This window comes from Pezoporus occidentalis, unplaced genomic scaffold (genome assembly GCF_034315485.1).
Source record: "Pezoporus occidentalis ecotype Australia unplaced genomic scaffold, CSIRO_AGI_Poc_V1 ctg41, whole genome shotgun sequence".
Lineage (NCBI taxonomy): Eukaryota > Metazoa > Chordata > Aves > Psittaciformes > Psittacidae > Pezoporus > Pezoporus occidentalis.
In genome coordinates this window covers 1,986,892-2,012,693 of record NW_026915736.1, presented here as the reverse complement: position 1 = coordinate 2,012,693, position 25,802 = coordinate 1,986,892, and the positions used below count along the sequence as shown (strand labels likewise).

Sequence of the window (25,802 nt, the reverse complement as noted above, 5' to 3'; positions counted from 1 at the left end):
CAGGATTTCATTTCAGATACCTGTGCCTCACAACAGCAGCCTCTCACTTTGCATGCAGCTGGCTGGTTGAGCCCTTCTGCCAGCCATATGGGGATGTGAGGCAGCTGGGCAAGAGAAAAGCTTCCGTGCTGTAGGGCAGCCAGCCAGGGTGGCACCTGCAGTGGCTGGCTCCCTGTGAGGCTTAGGGAGCACCATGTCTCAAGGAGCAGCCCATGCTGGTTTGTGTGGCCAGGCACTGGTATTGTAACCATGCTTCCACTGCATTAGCATGATATTCTGCTGCTAGTAGCAGTGTCTTTAGCCTTAGCTAGATAATTATATCTGTTGGGTATACTAGTTACTTTCATAGACACATAGAAAAATTGAGGTTGCAAGGGCCATCTAATTCTGGAGGCCATCTAGTTCAAAGCCCTCCTCATGGCAGGCTTCAGTATTCCAGCTGTGGCCTTGCCAGTGCCAAGCAAAGAGGCACTGCTGTCCCAGTTGATGGCTCTTTTAAGTAAGGAACCTCTGTTCTGTCCTTAGTTGGAAAGCACAGGAACCAGTTACAGCTGTTCCCTTCAAATATTGCTGTGTCTTTCATGGGTACATCAGGCAGAGAGCGATAAACTCTTGTAATCATTCTTCAACCTGGACTTGCTATGAAATCACAGAGCTATGTTTTAAATCATACGTCAAAATGATGTGGAAGAAGCCAGAAGTTCTGTATCGTGATTTTAAGAGAGCAAGTAATTGTAACAGATGGTCTGTGAAACACCAAACCTTTGATTAAACAAATGCAGTATCATTGATCATTAGGAAAGGGAACAGGAAAAAATATTTAAAACATGTGGAAAGGAAAGGTGTATATGTTTTAAGGCAGATAAATATTTTAGGGCATTGACAAATCTACTTACAGTTACTTTTGTTGTAATGCGCAAAACTCCAGCGTGTCAGTCTAGTTCTTTAGTTTTAATTTGAGGAAATACTACGGTGATTTTGCAACATGACCTTGAGAGAATAAATGCTTCCATTCTTTATTGTTTTGGATCAACTTGATTCCCAGACTTGCAGTCCATCCAGGAATCTGAAAGCTGATTTGGCTTTGTTTATTACTTTTTTCAGAGCAGAACTGTCTTGTCAGAGTTCTATTTCATAATTACAGAGCGGATGTATTTTGAAGTATCTTCCTGTATTTTTAATGGCCATATGATAGTAAATGCTGTAAATTAAATATTCTGCTTTTTGTACTTGAGGTTAAACAACCAATTTTTTAAAAAATTTGGAGTATTATCATGCTGGAGAGTAACTCTTAGTTTTAACAGAATTTTTAATATGATTACCTTTCCAAAGATTTACAGGTGTAATAGTACTATATTCTCTTGTTTTCCAGCTTATTTAAACACTATAAACTGTATGAATACCTCTTCCATAGTCCGAGAGAAGAACTTGTGACAAGTAATGAGGTAAGTCATTTATATAGATGGAACTCATTATGCAGAGTTATTTAATGAATGCACTGTAGCATATGTTTTATATTGCTCAAAGCAACTTCATGTCAACGTTACTGTATTGCTAGCGTAAAATGGCTGATTAAAGAATACAAGTTAGATGTTTTGATCCTTATAGTCAGAATTAATTTTGGATTTTGAAAAAGTGTAAATGCATTGCTTGGTTAAGATGTTAGTTGTGTTAAATCAGGAATACTTTTGTGTATGTATTTATAAGTAGATGCATGTAATTTCAATTAGCAACGCATGAGTCTGACTTTCAAAATCAGCAATCAAAACCAGAAAAGGTTGTGTTCCAAGCCTAGTCTGACCACAGTCCTTTTATGTACGCATGTGTATGTAAAGAGTTTCATTTCTCCAGCAGTTAATTATACTGACTGCAAGGAAACAAGCTAGCTAGAAACTCAGCATATTGAAAGTGTTCAATTAATAATAGTGAAATGGTTGACTGTAAACTTTGTTGTGTATTCTAACTTATATGTGAAAAAAAAACATAGGAACATGCATTGGTGCAGGATGTGGTCTTCAATCAAATGGACAGATTCAGTTAATCAAATAAACCTTTCTTTAGCCTGACTGTGCATTTTGAGGATGTATGTTAAAATACATTGAAAAGGATTTACATTTATAATTTATATTAGGAGACAACTGGTTGCTCAGAGAGGCATGGTAGTGGAATTTTTTTGATGGCACTTATATTTTAGTTTTATCAGTACACAGTGAAGTTAAAATTAATCCACTGGAAAATTTTCTTCACACTTTCAAGCAGGTGATGTAAATGATGTTTCATTTCATCATCAAATGATAATTTCTTTTTGTGTTATTTCAAATAACAGTATTATAAAAAAGGACTTTCCTTCATATGGATGCAAATATTTGGAAATTATTCTCATCATTTGCAAGATGGATTATGATTCCAACTGTGATGAAATTGGTGACAAAGCTGTCATTACATAAGTAGAGCAGGACTTCAGTTTTACTCCATTAGGGTTATTTTTTTAGATAAGCCAATCAGATCAATGGCTGGTTAGTGCTTCCTAATTGGCAAAATTATTTTTAATAAGGTTTTGATTAAGTGATTTCTTGTGTAAATTTGAGTAATGCATCTTATCAGTTGTAGACTAGCTTAAATGAAATGTGTTTGTGTTTTCTTAAAACCCATTTCTGGGTGGCTGAGATCAGCGTACACTGTCCCAGCCACAGAAGAACGTTTGCTCTGCACAGTCTGTCTGCTGGAGAGAACCACCTCTGCTGAAGGTACCACCTCTACTAGGAATGGCAGAAATGTGTTTCTTTGAATTATTCTGGTGACGATCCATCAAAATAACAAGTGCAATCTACAGTTATAACTGTCATGAAAATCCTCATGACAATTTTTAGCCTTTTGTGGCCTTTTCTTACCTATGTGACTGTTCAGTTTTATCCATCTGTTTTGTATTCTGAGTTACATGGCAGAAAGTCTTTAATTTGTCCAGAAACACTGCAGTCCCAAGAAAATCAATAATCATATTCCAGTAGAGTTTATTCTGATAGGGTGATGCATTGTTCTCCAATAAGTAACAGTTTAAGGCATTGAAGCTACACATACAAATTTATGGTATTATTTGCATTTGCTTTATGTGTTAAAACGTGATGGGAGGTGAACCCAACATAGACTTCTTTTGCTACAACTTCATAATATTTAGAAATTCTTATCCATAAAGGAAAGCATTACCTTCTATGTTTGCAGTCCCTTATACTATCAGCTGAAACCCTGATGAGTTAATGAGGTTGCTGTGGTTTGGTGGGGTCGGCTATGGCAGGAACGTACCTGGAATTGCATGCTCTGCAGCGCATCTGCTCAGGGAACAGAACTAGGCAGGAGATCAGCTGGGAAATCTACATGGTGAAAGTAGGTGATAAATCTGTGCTGAAAGGCTGAGTGCTGTCTTGATATGTAGATCAATATCTTGATAAAAAAAAAAAAGAAAAAAGCCCATGCAGGCACACCATAGTCCTCAGCTGGATGTGATCCTTACTCTAAGCTGAGTGCTGCTGATCTCTAAAAGTTTTCTTTCAGCACCAGCAACCAAAGTCTGTCCTTTTGGAATAGGGGACTGTAAATTGTAATGGTCAGATTTGTCAAAATAACAAAGAACCATGGTTTTCCAAGACCTTAATTACAGTATTATCTCCTTTTGCAAATAAAGGCTTTGAGACAAGTCAGTGAAATGACTTGCTTTAACTGAAATTTGCTTCAAATGAAATGGCTTGCTTTAGCTCAGTGAGTAAATTTGTGCTGTGTGTGCCAAAAGTAGTACCTGCAGAATAAAAGTCAAATAGCCTAATGAGAAGACCTGCTTCTTTAAAAGAGACGCAGCTTCAACAAATAATAGCAGTACTTTATGTTGTAATGGATACCCTTTTAGAGAAAACCTGGTATGTGTTTTCCAGAGAAATCTTACTGTGATGGACTGTAAACTCATTGGATTTTATTTTTTCTCTAGCACAGGCAATTATAACAGTGTTCTCAATCAGGTTTCCTTTTTGATCTTTCACTGCAGTAATTTCCAAATGACCCTGTCATTTCCTGTGTAGAATAAAATCAGACAAGAAAAGGGAAATGACTCAAAACTCAAATTATGCATGCGATATCTGTGGCCATGCCACTTAACAAAATTTAAGTTACTGAAATGTGGCAGGTAATTAGTGGAGCTTCACAGTCTGATTAATATTCTGTGTTTGATGCAGCCAGCATAATAGAACCACCTTTGTAAAATACAGACAGTATTTAAGTCTTTAAAAAAAAGTAACAAATGCCTGTCTAATTTAAATATATTTTTACATTGGCTAAAGCCTTTAAACCAGACTGCCTGAGGTGATCATATTGCCTACGAAAAAAAAGGTTAAAATTGAAAGACATGAATGCTTGGTTAGATGATAAAACACATATTGCACATCTAACCTACTTTGGCAGTATTTAAAATTTAAAACTTGCCTTTCTAGCTATCAAACCACTTACTTCTCCTTCATTCCAGATCTACAAAGACCTATATATTATGTATGCATGAATACCTGTTAGAAAACAAGATGGTACAAGGAATTGCTGAGAAGTGTTAAGACTGCCAAGTAAATTCGTTGTTGGGGTTTTTTTTTTTTTGGTTGGTTTTGTTGGGGTTTTTTTGTTACTGTTATGAGCAGTTCCCCACATTTAGAATGATTATAGAAGAAGCAGTGCTTTAGCTGTTCTGTGGCTCTGATCCAAAATAAAATGCATGTAGCGCTAATGTACCAGAGTTCTTCAGGAATATTGTTGTTAAAGATACTGTTTTTAACTTTTGCCTGTTCTGGAGGTTTTACTCCCTAGCTGTGATTTAGTACACCTATATTAGCTTGCAGTTTTAAAGAGCAAAAGGAGTACAGACTAAATCTTGATGTGCAGAGATTCAATGAAGCAATTCCTATTAACATGTCACAACTTATAACAAAGTTTTAAATTGTTAATACATGTATTATGTAGAAGACTTTCAGCTTCTATGTTAATTCAGTTTTGCTTTGATAGGATGATACATTGCAGCACATCTTGTATTTTTTTCTCACATTTACAAATTGTACTTTATACTGCAGTTCATGTTTTTGCTGCTCTCTGTTGTGTATTTTTGGATGGAATGAGACTAAGGTCTTTTGGGATTATGTCTGCTTTGAAACATTTCCTAATAAAAATAATGTGGTTGGTAAATCTAGTTTTATTCCTAGTTGCTTTAGCCAGCCTGACGGAGTAATCTGCTATTTTATGGCCCAGATGACTAGCTAAGTTTGACTTCTTGAAATAGTAGTGTACAATGTAATTTTCTTTAGAGATGTCATAGTGGGTCAGGTTGCAATAAAAACATCGAAGATTAAGTTTAATGGCAGTGCAGAATCAGTATTATAGCAGTTACTAGATATCATCCTCTGTACTTAGAGTTCCAAAACTGTTTCCATTAATGCCTTCTTTCCATGTACTCCTTACTTTCTGAAACATTAAGCTTTCAGACTATGTCTGGTCTTCATCCAATTGTGGGTTGGTTTGGTTTCTTTTTTTTTTTTCTTTTGAAAGTTTGAACAAAATCCCTTCTGTGTTTGAATTTAAGAGGGCTGTTAGGAAGAATATATTATTTGAGGGCTAATAAAGCTTTTTTTTCTGATGGCAAAAGCCCTGAAGTCTGGGACTTGACTTTGATATGTAATCCTCATTAGGTGTTGCATATTTAGATTGGTTAATCAATCATGTTTAAACAAATTTGCTCAATGATTTCTCAAGAACTGCATTTTAAAGATGTATGAAACCAGAATATTTCCATAAGCATATCAGTTCACACTAGAGAGACTCATTCCCCAGCTAATGGAGTGCATGTTCTTCAAAGCTTGGAGGTTTCAGATATTTGTAATGCTTAAAAACCACTGAGTAGATTTTCTGTAGCTTTGTTTTGTAAATATCACCATGGCGAAAACATCAAGACTACTTTGAAGGAAATAAGAGCATAGGACTGGAAGGGACCTCGTCAGTTGTCAGTTCTAGTGCTATTTTCTCGTAGGAAAACATACAAAATCCTCTCCAGAAACTTGTCAAACTCTGGCTTAAAAACTTAAATTTTTTGTCTTTGCTCTTCCAGTCAGAAAGCCGCCCTAGTGCCTGGTTTCTGTAATGGTTATAAAACTTCTAGTTTCCAGTCTAAGCATATTCATGACAAGCTTATGTGCACTTCTTGTAACAATTTGTGCCAGCACTGTTAGTTCTTGTTCCATCCCCAGTGTTTATTTTTCTAGTGCATAAAGAGACAGCCATCTTACTGTGAGCCTTCATTTAGCTAAACTAGAAAAGCCAGCCTTCTCTAATCTTTGCTCATAAGGTAGGTTTTTGATGCATGCATTCTTACATTCTTAAGGTAGGCTTTTGATGCATTCATTCTTACATTCATATCAGCCTCTAGTCATGCTGTTGGCCTTTTTCTCTAATTGTTCCACTTTAAATCACTTTTGTTTGAACACAAGTGAACTGACATAATATTGTTCCTGAGATAAAAGCAAGGCCTTGTACAGTATCAGTAGTGCTTTCTTTTTCTCAGCTTGGAATAGCCTACATGATAGGTCCTAGAATCACATTTTATACCTGCATCATATGGCGCTCTCGTTGTAGGTCTGCTATTCTGGTTGTCCTTTATTACTGTATATTCCAGCTGAGGTACTGCCAGTGCACAGCAGCTTTTTAAAAAAATTATGTTCCTACAATGTCACCTTACAATTTGTCATTGAATACAGAAGTGAATAGTCTCCAAGGTCATTTAGTCCCGTCTGTATTATATTCTTGTCTTCACATGAATTGCTCATGTCTCTCACATTTCTTTTGTCTAGAAAATCAGTTATCTTATTAAATAAACTATGAAATTAGCCTGGCATCATGCATCTTTGATAAATCGATGTTGTGTTGTATTCCATTTTTCTTTAATTTCCGTGTCCTTATTTATTTTTTTCTTCAAAATGTGTTCCTCAAGCCTTTACTGCTAAGAAGATCAAAACTACAGCTTCAGGAGTAGGTTCATTATTTTACAATTATGAATGTTTAAAACTAGCAAACTGATACTTGGTCTTTTGATGTCTGTGGGGAAATTTTTGATGTCTGTTACAAAAGTATGTAGTACCCAAGACCAGATTACTGAAGTAACCAGCTGGAGAGCCAGTCGGTTTTGTGACAGAAATCACTGATATTCAATCCTTTGATCTTGAAGCTTGCTATGGGTATAACTAGGGAGACCTTGAAGAACTTGTGATTATTCTGAATGAAAAGTGGAGTCTGTTGGAATTGTACGCAGTACTTCTTGCAATTTTTTAAGCATATCTAGCACATTAGAAACCACCCTTTTCAAAGATTGTCTTTGGTATATGCATTTGCCAGTAGTGGACGTATACTGATCTTTAACAGTTAACGTTTCCACGTAGGTTACATGTTGATAGTCTTCTATGGCAATTTTGACATTACTGAGCTTTGGTAGTTGAGCTGTGCTGCCCTGACAGCCAGTGAGGGCTCCAGAGAGTTAGTGGAATTCATAAGCCACTGCTGAGTACTTTTTACAAATCTTGCTTTAGAGAATGATTGACAAAATGTTTTTAAAATTATTTTCTAAGGAAGCGTCAAATACAAAACAAACCTGCTTTTTAATTCAGTAACATGCAGGAAGTCATGAAAGTAAAAGTTCAGGCAGGAAAAATGCCAAATAGGTGACATAGGCTGTGCCTTCAGTATGCTGAGCACTATGGTTCTGACCCAGCCAGCATTTAAACAAGCACCTCTTTTTATGCACATGGGAACTTGTATTTCAATGGACTTATTCACATACAGAAGTTAAACTGAGAAGTGACTGAGGTCACATTGCTCAGCACCCTGGAGGATGAAAAGCTAGACGCTACAGAAAAAAAGAAAAAAAGAAAAAAGAAAACAAACCAAAAACCATTTTGAAGCTCATCATAACTTCTTATTTCAGTTGTACAGTTGACAAAGCATCACATATTTTAATGTTAGACAGGAAAAAAAATTGAATTGTTGGCAGTAAAACATTTCTAGAACTGTGCAGGAATTAATATATACACAGATGTGCTCTTTGAGTTATTTATTTAGAAAGTGGCTTGATTTCTGTATGTGTATGTGTGTAAACATAGTTCTGGTAACAGCAGTAATGGCTTATTTGTTTGCTGGAATGCAGGTCAACTAGGAATTGTAAGGCTTTGACTACAAGAACAGACAGTACATAAATGGCAGCATCTTTCTGCTATTAATCAGAATGTTGTAAGATCCAAATGACTAAGTGCTATATCAGAAGGCTATTGTACATGTTTAGAAATATTAATCAATTTATAAATATAGACAATGAGATTGGCAGGCATGTATTGACTTGAGGAAATTTTAAAGTAGCTGAAGGTAGAATATTAGGCTATGAATTTTGTTTCACTTTTCTAATATTCCTGAATAGCTTACTCTGTTGATGCTCTTTGGGAGCTGTTCTTGTTTGACTTGGCCGGGATAAAACAAAATAATTGGAGCTAAGCAAAGATCAGTAATTTTGTTTCATACAAGATTTTGAGATTTTTGCAGTTTGATTTAATTCCAGTTTAAACAAAGCAAAAAAAACCCTAACCCCAACAACAACAAAAAAAACACTTTAACAGAGTTGCTATTCTATGTTTAAGCTCCCTCACACCAATGCAGTGCTCCTGAAGACTATTTCAAGCTCTGTCCTGGCACCACACACTGTAGTTAGCTCTTCCGGAGCAAGGTATACATGATTCTGGGGTCTGCAGCATGCCCTCAGTTGTCCATAAGGCATGTTCTTGGGTAGCCAGGAATCTAGAAAGCAGGCTGCTAGGTCAGCCAGCGTGGCAAACTGTCAAAAGAGCTTTGTGTTACAAGTAAGCTGGGGAGAACCAGGTAGGCTGCTGCTGGCACATTGGTAAAAAATAATATGTGCAAACTCCATCCTAAGTTTTAGGTAGTTCAAAGAACATAATTTGTAAGGAATCTGCAAAAACAAAACAAAACAAAACACATTTTACTTGAATTAAGCTAATGCATTATGTCTGCAGCAAAATGATACTATTTTCAGTGTTGAACTCTTCCATGCATGGATCAAGGAGTTATTCAGGAAGGTACTGTGTTTCATTTATAATTTGCTGGATCAAATTTAGCTGTTTGTTAGACTTAGTGGATATAGCTTTGCCAGAGCAATTGCCCTATTTCCAAAATTTCCAGCATTATTTTTATTAATTGGCAGGCAGATATCCATGAACTTATTCTGCAGTGGACAACTATTTTTATACCCCCTACCTTTTATCTGCAGCTTTTCATCATCTTGAAGATTAAACTGTATTCATAAAAGAATCTGTGGAATGGGCAAGTCATGTGATATTTCATGGGAATGTATCCCCATGAGTGAGTATTTATACATCAGACTCATACATCTTGTGACCTTATGTTATGAATAACATGTTGACCTTATTCATCTAAATAAACAGCATGGCATTTCTTTACTATGAAGTTTTATAATCGGTATACATTTTTATAAATTTTTATCCCTTTAGTTGGTGTTATGAGGACAAATGCATTCAAAATCTAAATAGACAAGTTTTGCAGTCCTTTAAAGTCCCTTTTTAAAATGCATCAGAAAATTTGTATCTTTTGTAATTTCACCCTGAATTTTATGGCTTGTCATAAGTTACAACATAAAGTATTTTTACTGAACATTGAATCTGATGTATTTGAATATTTAATTCATAAAACATTATTTTGATTTCCTATAAATATGCTATGTTCAGCAAAATGTAGTGTTACTAATTAGGAAGCTGAGTTTTATAGGATGCCTGGTTGGTATGTGAGGTACTTATACTGCTACTTAGGCTTACATTTAATAAACCTTTGCTAGGAAAATTGTTTACATTTCAAAGAGAAGATAATAAATAAAATGAGAGCATAGAATATTAATGTGAGCTGTGCCTTTATTTTGTTAAAGCATTCAAAGTTAAATAGTGGTGGTCTGTTAACAATCTAGGACTATTTGGCAAGTTTCTTAACTTACTCAATAATCAAAACATAAAAGGACAATGGAAACTTTTCACAATAAAAGAAGAAGGAGTTGAGTACAGAAACCAAACAAATTATTCTCTGCTTTTTCTTGGTAAGGAGGTGAACTTTATAGGAAGGGCAGCAAGCTCTGAGTTACAGTTGCCTTTTCCTGTCTTTGTTATAAATTACATCTGTCTGTGAAGAATCCTCTCCAGTTATTTTGTGGTTCATGGGTATGGGGGAGGTGTGCATGTCTATTTGGAATGGAGCAGAGAAAGGCAGACTGTGGGGGGAGCCTACTTTTAATTTTAGTTGGGTTTTTTGTTGTGGGTTTGATTTTTTTTCGCTTAGAAAATGGCAATTCTTCGCATTAATTCGACTTGCTTGCTAAATATACAGTTGGATAAAATTCCTAAGATCCCAGCTGTGCAAATAGAATATTAACAAAACAACTGTTTTCTTTAACATTTGTATTATTTATTATTTTAGCTTACTAGACTTTTGGAAAACTTTGACACCATTTAGGTTCAGTGTAATCATTCAAAGTGTTTTTATTAGGGCTTAAATGTAGAAAACATTTGGTAAAGGGGCGGACTTTATCCAAAGCATAATGCTTGGTTCTTTCATGGGAGTCTGAATACGCTGCAACAATATTATGAAGCACCAAAAACATGGGAAGAAGCTGTCCAATGGTACTAGAAGGAGAGCCATATACTTGGGCTTAGTACGCTCTTCATGTCCTCTTTTCCCTATACCTAGTGAGCACCTACAGCAAACAAGCTGAGGTAGCCCATATGCAGCTAGGCAGATAGGAGAGAGAGGCCATTACCAAGTTCCTATACTTTTTCTTTCACCATTTGTTCCTGAAGCAGTAGTCATTTACAGGTTGCTAGCAATAGAGCAGTGGAGGAAATTTTTTCCTTCCAGTCCCCTTCTTCAGTGAGGGCTGATGGCAGCTTCCACCAGCTCTAGCCCACTGATCTTTGCTATCTTTTGTTCTTCTGTTTTAGGAAAAAGTCCATCTGTAACTTTAATCAGCCTAAGCTAACCTCATGCTTTGTGAGTCTCCCTTAGATCCACTTCATTGCTTATGGAAGCTAAGACTTCATTATGTATTTCCAGCAATTGAACTCAGAAAAACTACACTGAATAGGCAGACTATAGTGCATCTCCTCAGGGTGGGCTTGAAAAGACAGCAGCTGGAGTCTTTTAGAGTGTTTCATGAGTAAGACTATTATTTGATGTATTTTATGGTTTGGCTTCCCATTACACTGTTGAAAATCTGATAATGAAGTCATCCTTAGTCTCCTCTTGACCAACATAAAACAGCTGAGGAGGAATATTTAATTGTTGATACCTAATGTTTGCTTTTTCTTAAGAGTGAGCAGAATCTTTAGCTTTTTAGGTGGTATTTGTATGAACTTTTTTTGCATTTTATTTTCAGACTGATTTTATCCTCAAATTTTCTCTTTGTCTCAGATTGCAAAGCCTAGGCCAGAGACTACATAGGTTCTGCAGAGTTCCTTTGCAGATGGTGCTGTGACCAGGGTAGAGCCCAAAGAAACATGGATGTTTTCAACTGAAATGTATCAGCATTGTGCTCTACACTTTTTATGATGAGTAGCGTTTTTTATCTTTTTTGGTTGGTTCTACAAAATCCAACCGTATTGTAAACTGTAAAAAACGTACTGCAGAAAATACTGTTATTGTCCTCAGCACAGAACATTTTGCATGAATTACACGCTAATACATGTATCACTCTGTTTTCTTAGTGTTAGAATTCATGCTTGGTAAAAGTTTTGTTGTCTCTATTCAAATAATGCTACAAAAGGAACAAAATCTTCTGTGCAGTTGCTCTGTAGTTTGACTGTGCATATCAAATTTGGCTTGTGAATACAGTCTGAGGAAATGTCATAGATTCCAAGTGATAAAGATGAATGTTGTGTGCTTCATTTATAGCAGACCATCCAAATATGGTCTCAGAGTTGTGAAAACATCCCATGCTTGAGAAATTTTGAATTTTGGATTGATCAAGGCTGTGAGCAAGTTTCAGGCATGAACAGGCTGGAAATCAGGTCTCTATCTTTAGATTCACTGAATATTGTGTGTTGTGAATAAATTGCAACCATTGGCAATGCGTGGAATGCTCTTGTTTAATAAAATGGAGGAGTGGTAGGAATGTTCTTTACAGAGTATTCTACTTTGAATATCTGCCCAACATTCTCCCAGAGTTTCTCTTACCATTCATATTGTATTCATTACACCCATTTATCATTTTCATCTTTGTCTGTTATACCTTTAGGACTCTTAATGATTTTTATTTTGTTTTAAGGAGGATACTTTACCAGTGTTTTGTATTCTTCAGGAGTTAGGATGTAGCTGAAGGTTTACATTTGGAGAAATGTTAAATTACCTGTAATGATAATATTTCAAATGAAATATTCAAAGGTTTTATCCTCACTTAGGCTTGTTGCGGGAGACTATTTTCAATTTTTAGCATTACTGTTGTCCCTGCTTTCCTAGATTAAAAGAAGGTGAGGGCTAGAAGCTAGGTTGCCGACTTTGTGGTTTTTTTTTTCTTCCCCCCTCCCCCCCGCGCACCAAGTCTCCTATTAGTGGCGCATTGTGGTGCCCTCCGGTGGGATTTCTAAAAACATCATTACATTTCTGTGCATTTTGAGAATGACCCCTTGAGTCATTACTTGATAGGTACATGCATGTTGGCATGTAACTCAGTACTGAAGCATTCATTTCTGTTTAATAATCACATTTTGTTTGAGAAATCAAGAATTGTCAAGATGGAAGTACAGAGCCAAATATTACTCATTTTGCCATGACAGAGATTTTATCTCTTGTTCCTCCCTCCTTGCTGTGCTTGCAAATATAGCTCTCTGAATTACTGAATGCAAAATTAATATCCTTTCCTTTGCAACCCTGGCACAGCAAAACACAATAGAAGTTAAAGACAGGATTTCAGTCTTATCTCCATGTTTCCTAACTACTGCTGGTTTGACTTCAGTTCCTACTCTTGTTATTCATACTGTTTTTATTGCAGTGAATTTAATTGTCTCTCTTTGTTCTGATCAATCCTCAATTAAATGGGTAAATCATAAAAGAAAGAGGGTACATAATCAAATTACCAGAAGTAATTGGTCAGTCAGAACATTACTGGAACTTTGTAATGAGCGTAAAGAACAGGGCTTTGGTATCAGAGTCATAAAGGCCAAGCCTTTAAAATTGACAATGCAAATACATTGCTACATTGGCATATTTTTTTGTGAATTTAAATTACAAATTATTGTGTATAATCAGAATCAGAGCAACTGAAAAATCATACAGCATGGATAGACTTTATTAATTTTGGATGCAAATGACAGACATTAGACAAGCTTAGAAGTCTGACAGACTAGGAGAATCTTATTATTTGACAAGTGCAAGATAAAATGAAAACTTGTCTTGTGGATTTTTTTTTTCTTTCATAGTAAAAGGAAGATTACACAAACTAATAAGCAGCAAACTGTATGCATTAGAATAAAATGTAGAAGTCTGCGGTAAGGGAGCTTATTTAGGAAACAGGAAAGTTTAAAGACTGTACATTAAATGGCCAACAGGACATGGTATATTAAACAGAGGACTATGGGTTGCTCTGGGAATTGGGAATTAGGCACTAAAGTTTCCCGGTGCTCGATTGCCATTTTAATACATTTACCACTTTGCAGATTATAACATGGATTTTTCTTGTTCCACTTCATAGCAAACAAATACAATTAAAAAGACAACCAGCTTTCTTCCTTAGCACTTGTCTGTTGGTGTACTACCAATTTTAGAAATAAATTAATTGCTTAATCAGATAGGTGTCAATAACCCCAACCTACAGAGAAATATAAATTTGTAGTTTTTCATTTTTATTTCCCCTTTTTCTGTCAAATCAACTGGGGAAGAATGGATGAAAAAGGTAGCATGACTGTTAACAAACTAAACTCTGCTCTGTGGAATTCAGTTGTATAAAAGGCCATTTTTATAGGTTTGTGCCACTTACAGGATTCTATGTGTCAGGTTCAGCAAGATTAGTATAGTGAGGGAATAAATAAAGGTTCTTATTAAGATGATGCTAAACTTGCCCAGTGCCTCAATAAGGGGTAGTTGTGCAGCCAGGTATTGTAGCTTTATTTTTACCTTGTGGTCAGATTGACTAACTAGTTCCCTTTCAAGACCCAGTTTACTTGGGACACATTAAAACTTCAGTGTGGTGCTAAAATTCTATTGAGCTCTATCTTCGGGGAACAGTAATTTCTACTCATCAATCACATCTTGAATTTGAAAATTAAAGAGATTGTTGAGATGGAGACTTTTGGACAAAATCATCAAGGGGTAACCCATGAGAAGGCTTTTAATGTCTGTGCTTCTTTTACTGCTGTCAGGTATAAATTTTGAGTATGCAGTTAGGATTTACAATCCAACTCATGTATCCTCAATCCAGTGTACCCCAAGTAATTTCAGGGGATCTACTAGGATTGCATTTAAAATAGACACATTACCATGGCATGTAATGGTAGCAAAATTAGGCCTCAAACTGAAAACTATTAAAAAATATTCTTGCAAAAATGAAAAATCCTGTATTTACAGTTGTATAAAATACTGCTATAGCTTTGTGATGTGTGTATATGTATACGTAAAGTAGAAAGTGCTGTATTAGATGATCTTATGGATCATTCCCAAATAATACTTCATATTCAAAACATTTTAACTAATTTCGCTTTGTGTTTTCTCTAGTAAATTAAGGAGCCTTGTTGGTTTTCAACATTAAGGGAAGGTTGCTGCAGTATTTCTGCAGTATAACAGGAATTATGGTTAATATACTTTGGAGGCATTTAAATTCTAATCACACAGACGAAAGGAAATTTCAAATAATGGCAAGTAAATTTAAATCACACAGCAGTAAAGACTTTCTTACCTTTGAAAATATTTCAGCACTGGCTTTTTTTTCCACTCGCTTTGATTATCCATGATCACAGCAATAGAATTCTATTGCTGTTGCCATAATTTTTAAAGCATAACTGTGCTAACATGAAATATGTATATATAGGTACATTTGCCAACTTGTTCTAATTTTTTTATTTGCTTTCCACCTCATGTACTGGGAGGGGCTGCTTATCAGTACACTGACTGAAGGCAAATGCAGAATTGTTGCAGGAGAAAATGAAGATATGCAGGCAGTGTTTGCAGAAGAAGTATGTTTTTTTTACTGTAGTTTCAAAAGAGGACTAGGTTTCTGTCCCATAAGACCTGCCTCTGAGAACTCTGGGATCCCTCAGTATGCTAGCCAGCATTTGCTGGCCAAGCATTTGCAAGTGTCTCACAAGCACTGTGTAAGAGTGTTTTTATGCCACATAAACTCACCAGCTTTGCACCCATTGAAAACTACTTTGGATCAGGCCTCCCAAGCCATGTATGTCTAGAAATCTAATTCATATAGTTTAGCTCCTCTTCAAATTGAGTCTTGACTAAGGTAGAAGAATGCAATGCAAAACAGTTAGTGACTGTGGAAGGGAGGCAGATTCTGTCCAAGGAAGCATTTTCCTATCCTTCTCCAGCTTGATGCCCTCCCAGCATGAGACTTTCCACCTCTTCAGCAGCACCTGCTCTTTGTAAAAATGAGAAGGGAGAACCAAGCACCACTGTGACCAAAAACCAGAATTCCCTTATTTTTTTTTATTGCTGTGTTTAACCTCTGCTCTTTTAATTGCATGCACAAGCAGGAGAAAGGGGATGTGCTTTAACAGCTTGTCAGGTATGAAGCAGTGCAAATTTTTAGCTGGAAATCATGCTGTCAGTTGGAAGTAAACAATAAGGCCACATATATTTAATTTTTAATAAATTTTGAGTTACGCTATTCTTTTAATTATATTAATCAGGCAGGCTCCAACACTGCAAGCCTTAGGGCTTGAAGCGCAATTTCAATGCTTTGTAATAAATTTGCCGAACTTTGGAAAAAGATTAAATGGCTTTATATTAAACATTTGCTTGATTTAAATTTTACTAACCCATGCACTTTATAATTCATATTCTTCCAGTGCAACGTACTGCCACAGCAGAATGATGGTAATAGTAATTGTGAGTAAGTGTTCCTTTTGCACACAGGTTTTGCTTATAAACTAGATGAATAAAGGGGCCTGGAGTGTTGAGGGAATGCTAAAGATCTACAGAGTCTTTCACTTCAAGGTCATTGGTTCAAGCACACATCATTGAAGACAGAAAGTTAACAGCTGACTGCTGCTTCATAATATATGTGAAATGAGTTAGTGGTGTCAGTGGAGACAAGGAAAGAATACAACCAGTTTAATAATAAGAGGTAGGACTAATGCGTAAGTCCAAAAAAGAGAAGCAGTCAGGAGATACTCTATTTACCAGGAGGCCTCTGTCTTCTCCTGCATGCAGTCCTAAGGGCTGGTTTTGTTCTTCAACTTAAAAAGGTTGTAGCTACCCTTCTTGGTCTCATTTGATGTCATAAGCTTAATTGAATTGAGCTGGGAAAATACTGTCAGAAAGAAAAATTCAGGTAGAAGATAGTTTGATGATGAAATAGTAGTGAACCTGGTTTGATGCTGCTAGGGCTCTTCACAACAGGCTCTTTGAAGGAAGCTGCAAAACTGATAACCTGACTACTTGTCATTACCTGAAGCATATGAATCACAATCAGAAAACTGCTGGCCATGGTGTCCTCATGACTGCCTTCCAAGTGAATTATTTACAGCCTGCTAATGGTAATTCTCCTGTGAAGTTAATGGAACAAGGTACTCTCTCTTTTGATCAGTTGTGCAGTGTTATTGTTGTTTAAGGCTTTTTTTTAAAGAAGTAGTTGCTTTTCAGTGCTGTGATCCCTTTATGGTGGGACCTTTAAGAAGATTAGGTGTGTTTAGAGGAAGGAGTGTGTATAACATGGCAGTGATTTTTATAATCCGTTTCATACCTGGTTGTCAAAAAGAAGTAAATTCCTTATGTCTACTGTTGTAAAAAGTGCATTATTTTCCCATTTTGTTCTATGAATCACTGAGTTTTTAAAGGTTACTGTTCTGCAGCTGTCTTTTGCTTTGGTCTTATTGTTGTCATTGTTTGTTTTGAAATCTGGACTGAGACTGGACCCAGGACACCTTTGCTCAATGTACTTGGGGTTTAGTGAAATAAATTATTTCAGCCATTGTAAAACGGCCCTATAACTTCTCCTTTCCATAGTGGCTTTAGTTATGAATATATAGAAAAGTATAAAATAACCCCAGCAAGCTTCATGTAAGTAGTTACTTTATTAATAAGCTCTCATGAAAAATTTTTTACAACTAAGAAAGGAAATCAGGTGAGAAAGATAAGAAAGACCAGAGAAGCAGAAACAGCCTTCTAGACAAGGGAAGAAGAAGAAGTAGTTCATGGGGAGAAATCGTGATATGCAACCCAGCTTAGTTTGCTTCATTTCTTTTGCCCTTTAGCCCTTGTTACTTGTATACTTAAAGGTTTTAGACCTTTGGGAGAGGTTTTAGTCACAGGTTTTTTGTGGTTTTAATATGTGTATACATTGAAAATATTTAGTCATATTTTATATGTAATGTTGGATTTTATTTTTATTCTCAATACTTGCCTGGAGCAGAAAGCATTTATTTTTTTTTTTTTTAACTTGTAAGTAAATATTCACATCATAACTTCGTTTTTTTGACAATGACAGTTTAAAACCTCATCAGGGTTGAAAAAAGGAAGGAGTCAGAGGTTAAAAATCAGGTATTTTTGCAATAGTCCAGGGGGAAACCTTCATAGCATGTCACTGCTCTTCCTGAAAGAAAAGATGGTATTAATCCCTCACTTTGCAACTTGTTTTTTTCATCTCTGAATTCAAATACAAAACTTTTTTGACATAAAATGAATTAGGATCTAAAATTGTTGTCATTTGTGTAAGAAAATGACACAGATTTGAAGTAATTATTAAAAAATTCTTTAATCATAGGCTATAGCAACCTGCAGTATTTGGTTGAAGGATTTTTAGGGTTTGAAACAAAAAAATGGATCCAAGAGAACTTTTACATTTCAAAATATTAGTGCATCAGCTTTATTGGAAAAAGCTGAAATTGTTTGAGTGACCTCAGTAAAACAATTTAGACTGTGATTCCCGGAATGCTCATGAAGCTGACATGTCTACATGTTCTTAAAAAGTCATAATCCATCATTCTGATGCTAGATCGATGGATTATGACTTTCTGATGTCAGATCTGTGAATTAAGGCTTTTTTGAGTACAGCCTGCTATCCAATTATTGGCCCTATTCATATATTATAAATCATTATTCCTTCACCAGGTCATCAGCAGTTTCTATTTCCTAAAGTTTCAGAGCCTTCTTTTTTTAGCCAGTTTGGTGCTCCCATTAAGCAATCAGAAATAGAGAGTGCTGACCTGGAAAACAAAGCTTCTATCACAGCAAGTTATTGAGGGAACAACATTCATTTCTAGTTCTTGTACTTTCTGTTGAAATAAAGGCAATTAGATTAGTTTGAAACAAATCTCATCCCCTTCCTGCACAAGAAAGCAATGTAATAAATTAGCACAAAAGTTTTTGGCATGTATTGACTTAATTTTTAAGTGCTCATTCCTGTGTTTCTTAAAAATGATGCTTTCTTCTGATAAGTTGATTTTTTTTTTTTTTTTTTTTTACTATATGAAGACAGATCAGCTTCTGATTAAAAGCTGAATATTGGCAGCATGCTACCTTAAATGATTGTGTCTATTAGGTGCTGTTAAACTGAAGTTCCTTTGAATTAATGATTTATAGAATAATAAATTTACCTCTAAGGCAATGGGGTATAAGATAAAAGTAGAAAATGCTTTACTGTAACCAGTTTAGGTGCGTCAAATCAAAATGCATTTTAAACAAATTTATTAAAAGATATTCAGAAAAAGAAGAGCTATTTTAGGACCTATCATGCATCCAAAGAAGTCATTAAATGAAATGTAGTCATGCTGTGTTGGAGAGTTATCTGAACAGATTTCTCAAGCTGAGGGAATTTAGGCCTAGCCCATATGTGGATGGAAAAAAAATCGATAGTATGATCTTGTTGTTGGGTTTTTTATGTTATTTTGCTGTACTGATAGTTCTTCATTAGGATGCAGTTTTCACGCTAGATGGCTGTTCATAAAATATGTCCAGTCAGTACATGGCTAGCAGACTTGTTGTCAAAAAGGATGATAATTGATGAAAGGGAGGGTGATACAATGAACATTGTAGAACTCATCTTTTATTAACTATTTGTTCTAGTCTGTGTCTGTTATGAGAAACCTTTTACAGCACTGGTTTGTGCCTCATTTTCTCATTTGGGTGGTCACATGGATTCTACATTGTGTCCCAATGACTGTTTACGTGCCACTTTCCTGAAAACCAAAACTGTGTATCTCATCCTGGTTGCTATTCAGTCAAGGATGTTATCTGAAACCACATGAGAAAGTTAATGCAGTAGTTTGCATGTCCTGTCATCAAGCAGTCAGTGGGGGTAATGCTTCAATATGTTTTAGTTTAATTCTTAAAGAAAGACATTGTCTTGGCATATTTGTCTCATTCCTTATTGTTTATTTCAGGATATTAATGGCATCTTTGCTCTCACCTTCCCTTTTCTGTTATCTGTTTTACATTTTCAAATTTTGGCCATTAAGACTTCCAGAGTGCTGCAAAAGGTTAGAAAGAGTTGCCTTGTTGTGAAAGCATACAAATATATATTCTTCAAAAGCTTCTGGAGAAAGCATGATTTCAAGGGCATGTGCCAGCACAAGACCGAACCCCTGGTGGGGCTTCAGAGCCTTCCTTGGTTTAGATTGCTTTCTGATGTGATACAGCTTTAGAGCCCAATTCTGCTGATAGGGAGTCTAGCAAAATTCCTTCTGCCATCCACGGAAGTAGGCTCCAACCCATTTAAAATTTCCTGTGAAATGCTGTTGCCCACTAGATGGAGACACAAGATTTTATACATTAGTGGATATACAGATGGTAATCAAACCCACCAGCTGCCGCCTGCTCTTTTCAGGCACCTTGCCAACTTACTGGCAGTATGTTGACTGGAAAGCAGACAGTGACACACTTTGATCGAAAAGCTTGTATGATGATTTTTTTTTGTTGTAATATTATTGTTTTTTTAAAAAATGATAAAAGAGATCAAGACGTGTATCTTGATCAAAGGGTACTGCTGTCTGCTTCCCCATCAGCAACTTCTAATTTATAGAAATCAGATTGCGTGGAAAGCAATCAAGCAAAGGTTTGAGGTCTTTCTTGTTCTCACTGCCAAGACATGCTGACAAGTGAGAAAATTAAAATCAGAGAAAGTAGGGAGAAAACTAGTAAAACACTGGTTGAAATATAATTATTTAAAGTTCATAATTTTAATAATTTTAGGGCTTTAAAAACGCAGTTAAGAGTGCTCAAACTGGCTATCCCTTATATTATAACAGCACCTTAAGGTCTTTCTCTGTTGGAGGGTATTGCTTGAAGACTAATTTACCATTGAGAGACAAATATATCTGTTAAGTTACTTGTCACAGAGAAATAAATTGTCTCTAGGTTTGGGGCCAAGTTTTTCAAAGGTATCCTATCAGCTCTCTTTCTTCCACATGGAGCTGTGCATCCAGTATGATTTATTAGGGTGTACACATGATATAATGAACACCTGCAAAGAACACTTAAACTAGTCAGCCCTATAAATGTGAAGATAGTGTGTGCAGAGAGACTACACTGAAAATTTGGCTATTAAAATTTGGTAAGGTCTTGTCTCTTTAAGGTCTCTAGAGGGCATTTTCTCTTTTCAGCTTTTGGTATTGATTTCTTCTTTAAAAGCCATTTTTTGGTTTAGGTTTTTTGGTGGTTTTTGTTTGGTTGGTTGGTTGGTGGTTTTGTTTGGTTTTTTTTAGACCTGCTAGGCTTAACCAACAATTAGCAGTTACAGATGTATATGTGTGCACATGCATGGATTGTGTCAGCTGGAGAAAGACTGTGTTTTGGTGCATGAGTATTTCTGGCCAACATAAAAACACAAACCCAGTGACAGTTGTGAGAGTTGTTTCAGTTTCTGCCAGATGTTGAAATCAAATTAAAGAATCATGACAGGAGGACGTAGGATATGTCACATTTTGTCTAGATGGAGCAAGAGATTATCGGGTGGAAATAACCTGAAGTAGTTAAGGAAGTGAATAGGGCCCATGTCCATAAGTCGTTACAGTGCCATCTTTGATATGATATTTGGGTTATGAATCTATTGAGAAAGGAAGTTAAAATCTTGATTTGGTGAGAAGAGATACTGTGGTAGCCACACTAGACATTGATCTGCTTCATGCAGCCTGGCATGCTTGGCAGCTGGGGCCAAAGGGAAGTGCGAGACTAGAATAGTAAGTGTACTGTTTAGAATTGTACTTTGGTACCAGAGTGGTGAAGATGGATCTGTTCAGCCTCATTGTCTCTCCTCCATGTGTGAGACATGCAACTCTGCTGTTAGTTACTTCCCATTGCTTGTGCTCACCTCTTCTGCATGTTGACCCATGCTTTTGCCCGAGCTGCTAAGTCTTTCCTTCCACAGGACTAATTATGTTCTTGTGTCTCCATCCAGTCTGCCTTTCTCTATTGCCTGCTGAGCTTTCCAGCCATTAGTGGGTTTTCTACACTCTTCTCAACTTCTTTGCTTGGCAATCCAGACACATTTTGTGTTCCTGATGGGTGTTTCCTTCTGAGGGTTAGATGGAAAGACAGCAGCTTCAGAGTAGGCAATGTCATGCTTCCAGGTATAGCTGTGCATTCTTATAAGAAGGTGCTGCTGTTTGGTACTTGTGATGGTGCTATTTAGGAAAGCTGCCAGGGGAGAGGTGTTGCTAAAACGGATAAATCCCTTTGACATCATTGCTTCATTTTTTTTCTTCTTTTCTGTCAAAAGCTGACACATTGTCTTTATCTCATTATGCAAACTGTGTGCAAACTTTATGATCACATTATCTTTGCCTATTTTTGTAGAACAGTGTTTCTCAAAAAGACAAAACACAAGGTGGGGGAAGAGGAAAGCCTGTAGTGTACAGTTCAACCCAGTACCTTTCACATTCATTTGTTCTATAGCCAACTCAAGATTTTCACTTCAAAGTTTGAAACATTTGCTCTCAATTCTGACTTGTATTAAAATTCTGTGTGATTGTGAAAACCTTTTTTGAGCACATTGCATATTGTTGGTTTTGATAGCTATGTGGAAATTTTCTAGAAGATGAAGTTAACATAAAGTTTATAAGGGATAAGGAGGTAAATGAGTGTTGTTTTTTTGGGGCTTTGGGGGTGGTTTTAGGTTTTTTATTTTTTAGATTGGGGAGAAATTATTTTGTAGAAATGTTTGTTTCTTCTCATGCTTTCTTTAAACAAATTTTGAAATCTCCACATTGGAGTATATGATTTGTCACGAGCTTCCCAACAAGTCAAAGCAGAGTGAGATTTATGGACTTTTTCCACCAGAAACCATTTCATGTCCCAACAGAAATGGAAATGACTCTTCTCAGAAACCTTCCAATTTGAAGTGGGAGGAGATAATCTGTAAGGAGATGTTACCATCTCAAAAACAACCTCACATCATCCAAGGTGTGGTCGGCTTTGGCAATTTACCAAGAGGAAATTTAGTAGATTTCAAATCACCCACCAAGCCAAGCTGTACTGAAACAAAGCTTTGTTTAACTCTTGCATTCACCAGACTAGCCCTGCCCTTACATACAACTGCATTTTTATTTAACATGAACGACAATATTATAAGATAGAGTTAAAACTAACCCCAGCATTCAAGATGAGAACCAGTATAAACAGATTTATGAACATGTACTGTAATAAGGAGAGCCTGTTTACAATGCAGTATGAAATTCAAGTGTCATATAAGGAAGTGATGGTTTCTTTTCACTAACAGGCTATGCTTAGAATACTGCAGATTCAAGTTATATGGAAATGCAGTTGTAAAGAAGTACTGATGTCTTAGGTGGAGTTTTGTGTGTACTGGTCAAATATTCTGGTGTTAAAATAGATATTTCACATAGAAAGGTGACTGAAAACTGTAACTATGAAATTTGTGAGAAAAATTGGCTTACTACTGAATTCCCAAATTGGTAAATGTATGTTAATAACTTCATTTTTATGATAAAAACATGAAAAAATAAGTCCCTAAAATAGTCTTGAGTCAATTTTCTGATAAAATAAAATTATTTTCCCATTTGTTATTAAAATGACCTACAGTAAGATTTTTTTTTAACCAGGCATTAATTAAAAATATGGAAATGGGTTTAAAAAACATTGCAGTTCACAGTGGAAGAATTACCATAACTGATTTGTTCTCAGAGCCATGCCTGTTTTGAGATGTTTTTGAGATGTCTAAGTTACTGGTTGTTTTTCTGCATGATTGTTTCCAAAGCAAAATGTGATTCCAATAAAAACAGTAATTGAATTACAGTCCACAGGACAAATTGTTGTTTTAACAGAAACTTACACACTCGGGCAAAGACTTTATGGTTTAGGTCTAATAACAAAGAACAAAAGCTCCCCATTTTTATGTGATCATATATCCTGAAAAGTTTTGTAATGTAGCATATTAAAAAAAAAAAAATCTATATTGTAGATTTTTAAATTGTGAGAGCAATTTTTTTTTTTTTTAGCTTAGAATCAATATTCTTTAGGTTGTTTGGTTTGTTTGGTTGTTTTTTTTTTAATGAAACCTTTTAAAGGTTAGGGCAGCTTTTTCTGTAGCATCATCTAGGGGTGAATCAATATAGTCAAGCATATACATACCTAATGTACCTGATAACTGAGAGGAGTATAGAAAGAGCTTGTTCCTTTGTCACTGGTGCGGGAACATACAGAATATGAGACAGTTGTGTGAGGGGCTTATTGAGGACCAGCCTTGCATAGAGGAAATGCTGGTTTCAGAGGAAATGGGTAGGAAAGGAAGGCTCTTCAAGAATGGCAGCAGACAAAGGCTGGAGGTGGGACCTCTGTCCAGCTTGAGGCAGTGATTACACGTTACTGTATCAACACCAAAAGATACTTGTTCTCCAGACTTTCTCAACAGGAGCTCCCAGTCTTGAACCTTGAACCGTTTTGATTTTAAAAGTTTCTTTTAAAGTTTTCCTAGTTTTGGGGGAATCTTCCTTCATGTACATTGTACTCATGTAGATGAAGCCTGAAGACTGCTTACTGAACTAAGAGAAACCTGGTGGGCATATGCACAGCTCTCTAGACACATGCCTGCTGTAACTGATGTGCACACAGCGTGAGACATGCCAGGGATAGACATACATGCTGGAGATAGGCATGTCTACATTTGCTTGGTTTTGGCAGTCCTAGGGCTGACCCTGTAGAACAGTAATGGTGAGACATTGCTGCTTCTCAGATGTAACACCTGGGAAAAAGCAGCCCAGGATAGTGCCAGCAGCCATCTGACTTTTACAGTATGCACTCAGGGTTGCAGGAAGAATGTGTAGTGCTGTTAATCCCCAAAAAGTTTTTATAGTTGTCGTTTGAATAAATAAGAGAATATTTCATATTTCCCAGCACCAGGCAAACTGAGTAAATCCAGCTTTCCTCAGTTCCCTATATACTCAATGGGAAAAGTAACAGGCTGTGCTTGCTGTAGTCCAGAACAGGTATATTAAGCAATTGTTAGGTTCTTAATTTATGTTAGCTGCTCTGTTTCTCAGGAGACACAGTCATCTTTGCGCTTAGTTACAAGCAGGGGTTTAGGGGGTTGACAAAGCCCCTAAAGCAGGTGTGATGAATGCCATCCCCCTAAGCAATTTAATTCTTACAGGCTGTTTTGTTGCCAAATGCATATGCTGTCATGCAAATTGATTTTCTGACAGTATGAAATAGCAGCAAGTCTTTACAAAAGGTATGAAGCCTCCTTCCAGAAAGAGGTACCAAAATGCACCTGGCCAAGTATGCTTTCAAATTTTTATCATAGTATTTTCAGCATTCATCTCAGATCTTTCCTGATTGAATGATTTGGAAAAGGAGATGTACAGCAAGGAAATGTAAAGCTCTGGCCTCATAAGGTGTGTGCCATCAAAATATTAGACTGTCTGCTGTGCACTGGGTTCAACAGAACCTACTTTTATGGTTTCTAATGTGATCACATGACTAATTTTAAAAGTCTTTACTTTTTTAAAAAAATATTTGTAGATCCAGAAAGTTTGTTACTGTGGGAAAAGTGCTTGTGGGTGTTGTCTTGTTGGGTTTTTTGAAATGGCTTTGGATCCCTGTTGAATATAACTGTACAGCCACACTAGGAGTTGCTTCTTTGCTTGTTTGATGGGTGCCCTTGAAGTGGAAGAGTCACTTTGAAGAGTCCTACTATGCAAGAGTTGCACTTTCAGGCACTAAAAAAATACCCTTCACCCTTCCTCAAAATCTGTATGCATTGATTTTAAAGGGGGTTTGTTAACCCCAGGAGTTTAAAATGGTAAGACAGACCCCAAAAAATCATGAATGTTTCTTAACAATACTTGTTTGGTTCCTTCTGCTTGCAGTCTGGTTTTTGAGCTTTCAAGATTTATGTTTTCAATCTTTTCTCTGCAACCATAAGAGCTAGACACTAACTTTATTTTTAAATGAAAACTGAGATGCTCTTGTAATCCCATAACTCTAGGAAATTTGGCAATGCTAAACACAATGTGAACCTAGAGTGACCATTCCAAGGTGAATCATTTAGTGGTGTGTCC

The 25,802-nt window shown here is 36.3% G+C and overlaps 1 protein-coding gene across 2 annotated transcripts in view; it reads left to right on the top strand.

Moving 5' to 3' along the window:
* The window catches only part of CABCOCO1 (ciliary associated calcium binding coiled-coil 1), a 55,796-nt gene that overhangs the window by 18,524 nt on the left and 11,470 nt on the right, over positions 1-25,802 (top strand). For both annotated transcript variants that reach the window (XM_062634005.1, XM_062634006.1), the window contains exon 5: positions 1,373-1,445. In XM_062634005.1, coding sequence (XP_062489989.1) covers positions 1,373-1,445 — 73 coding nt within the window. The remainder of the gene's footprint in view (positions 1-1,372; positions 1,446-25,802) is intronic.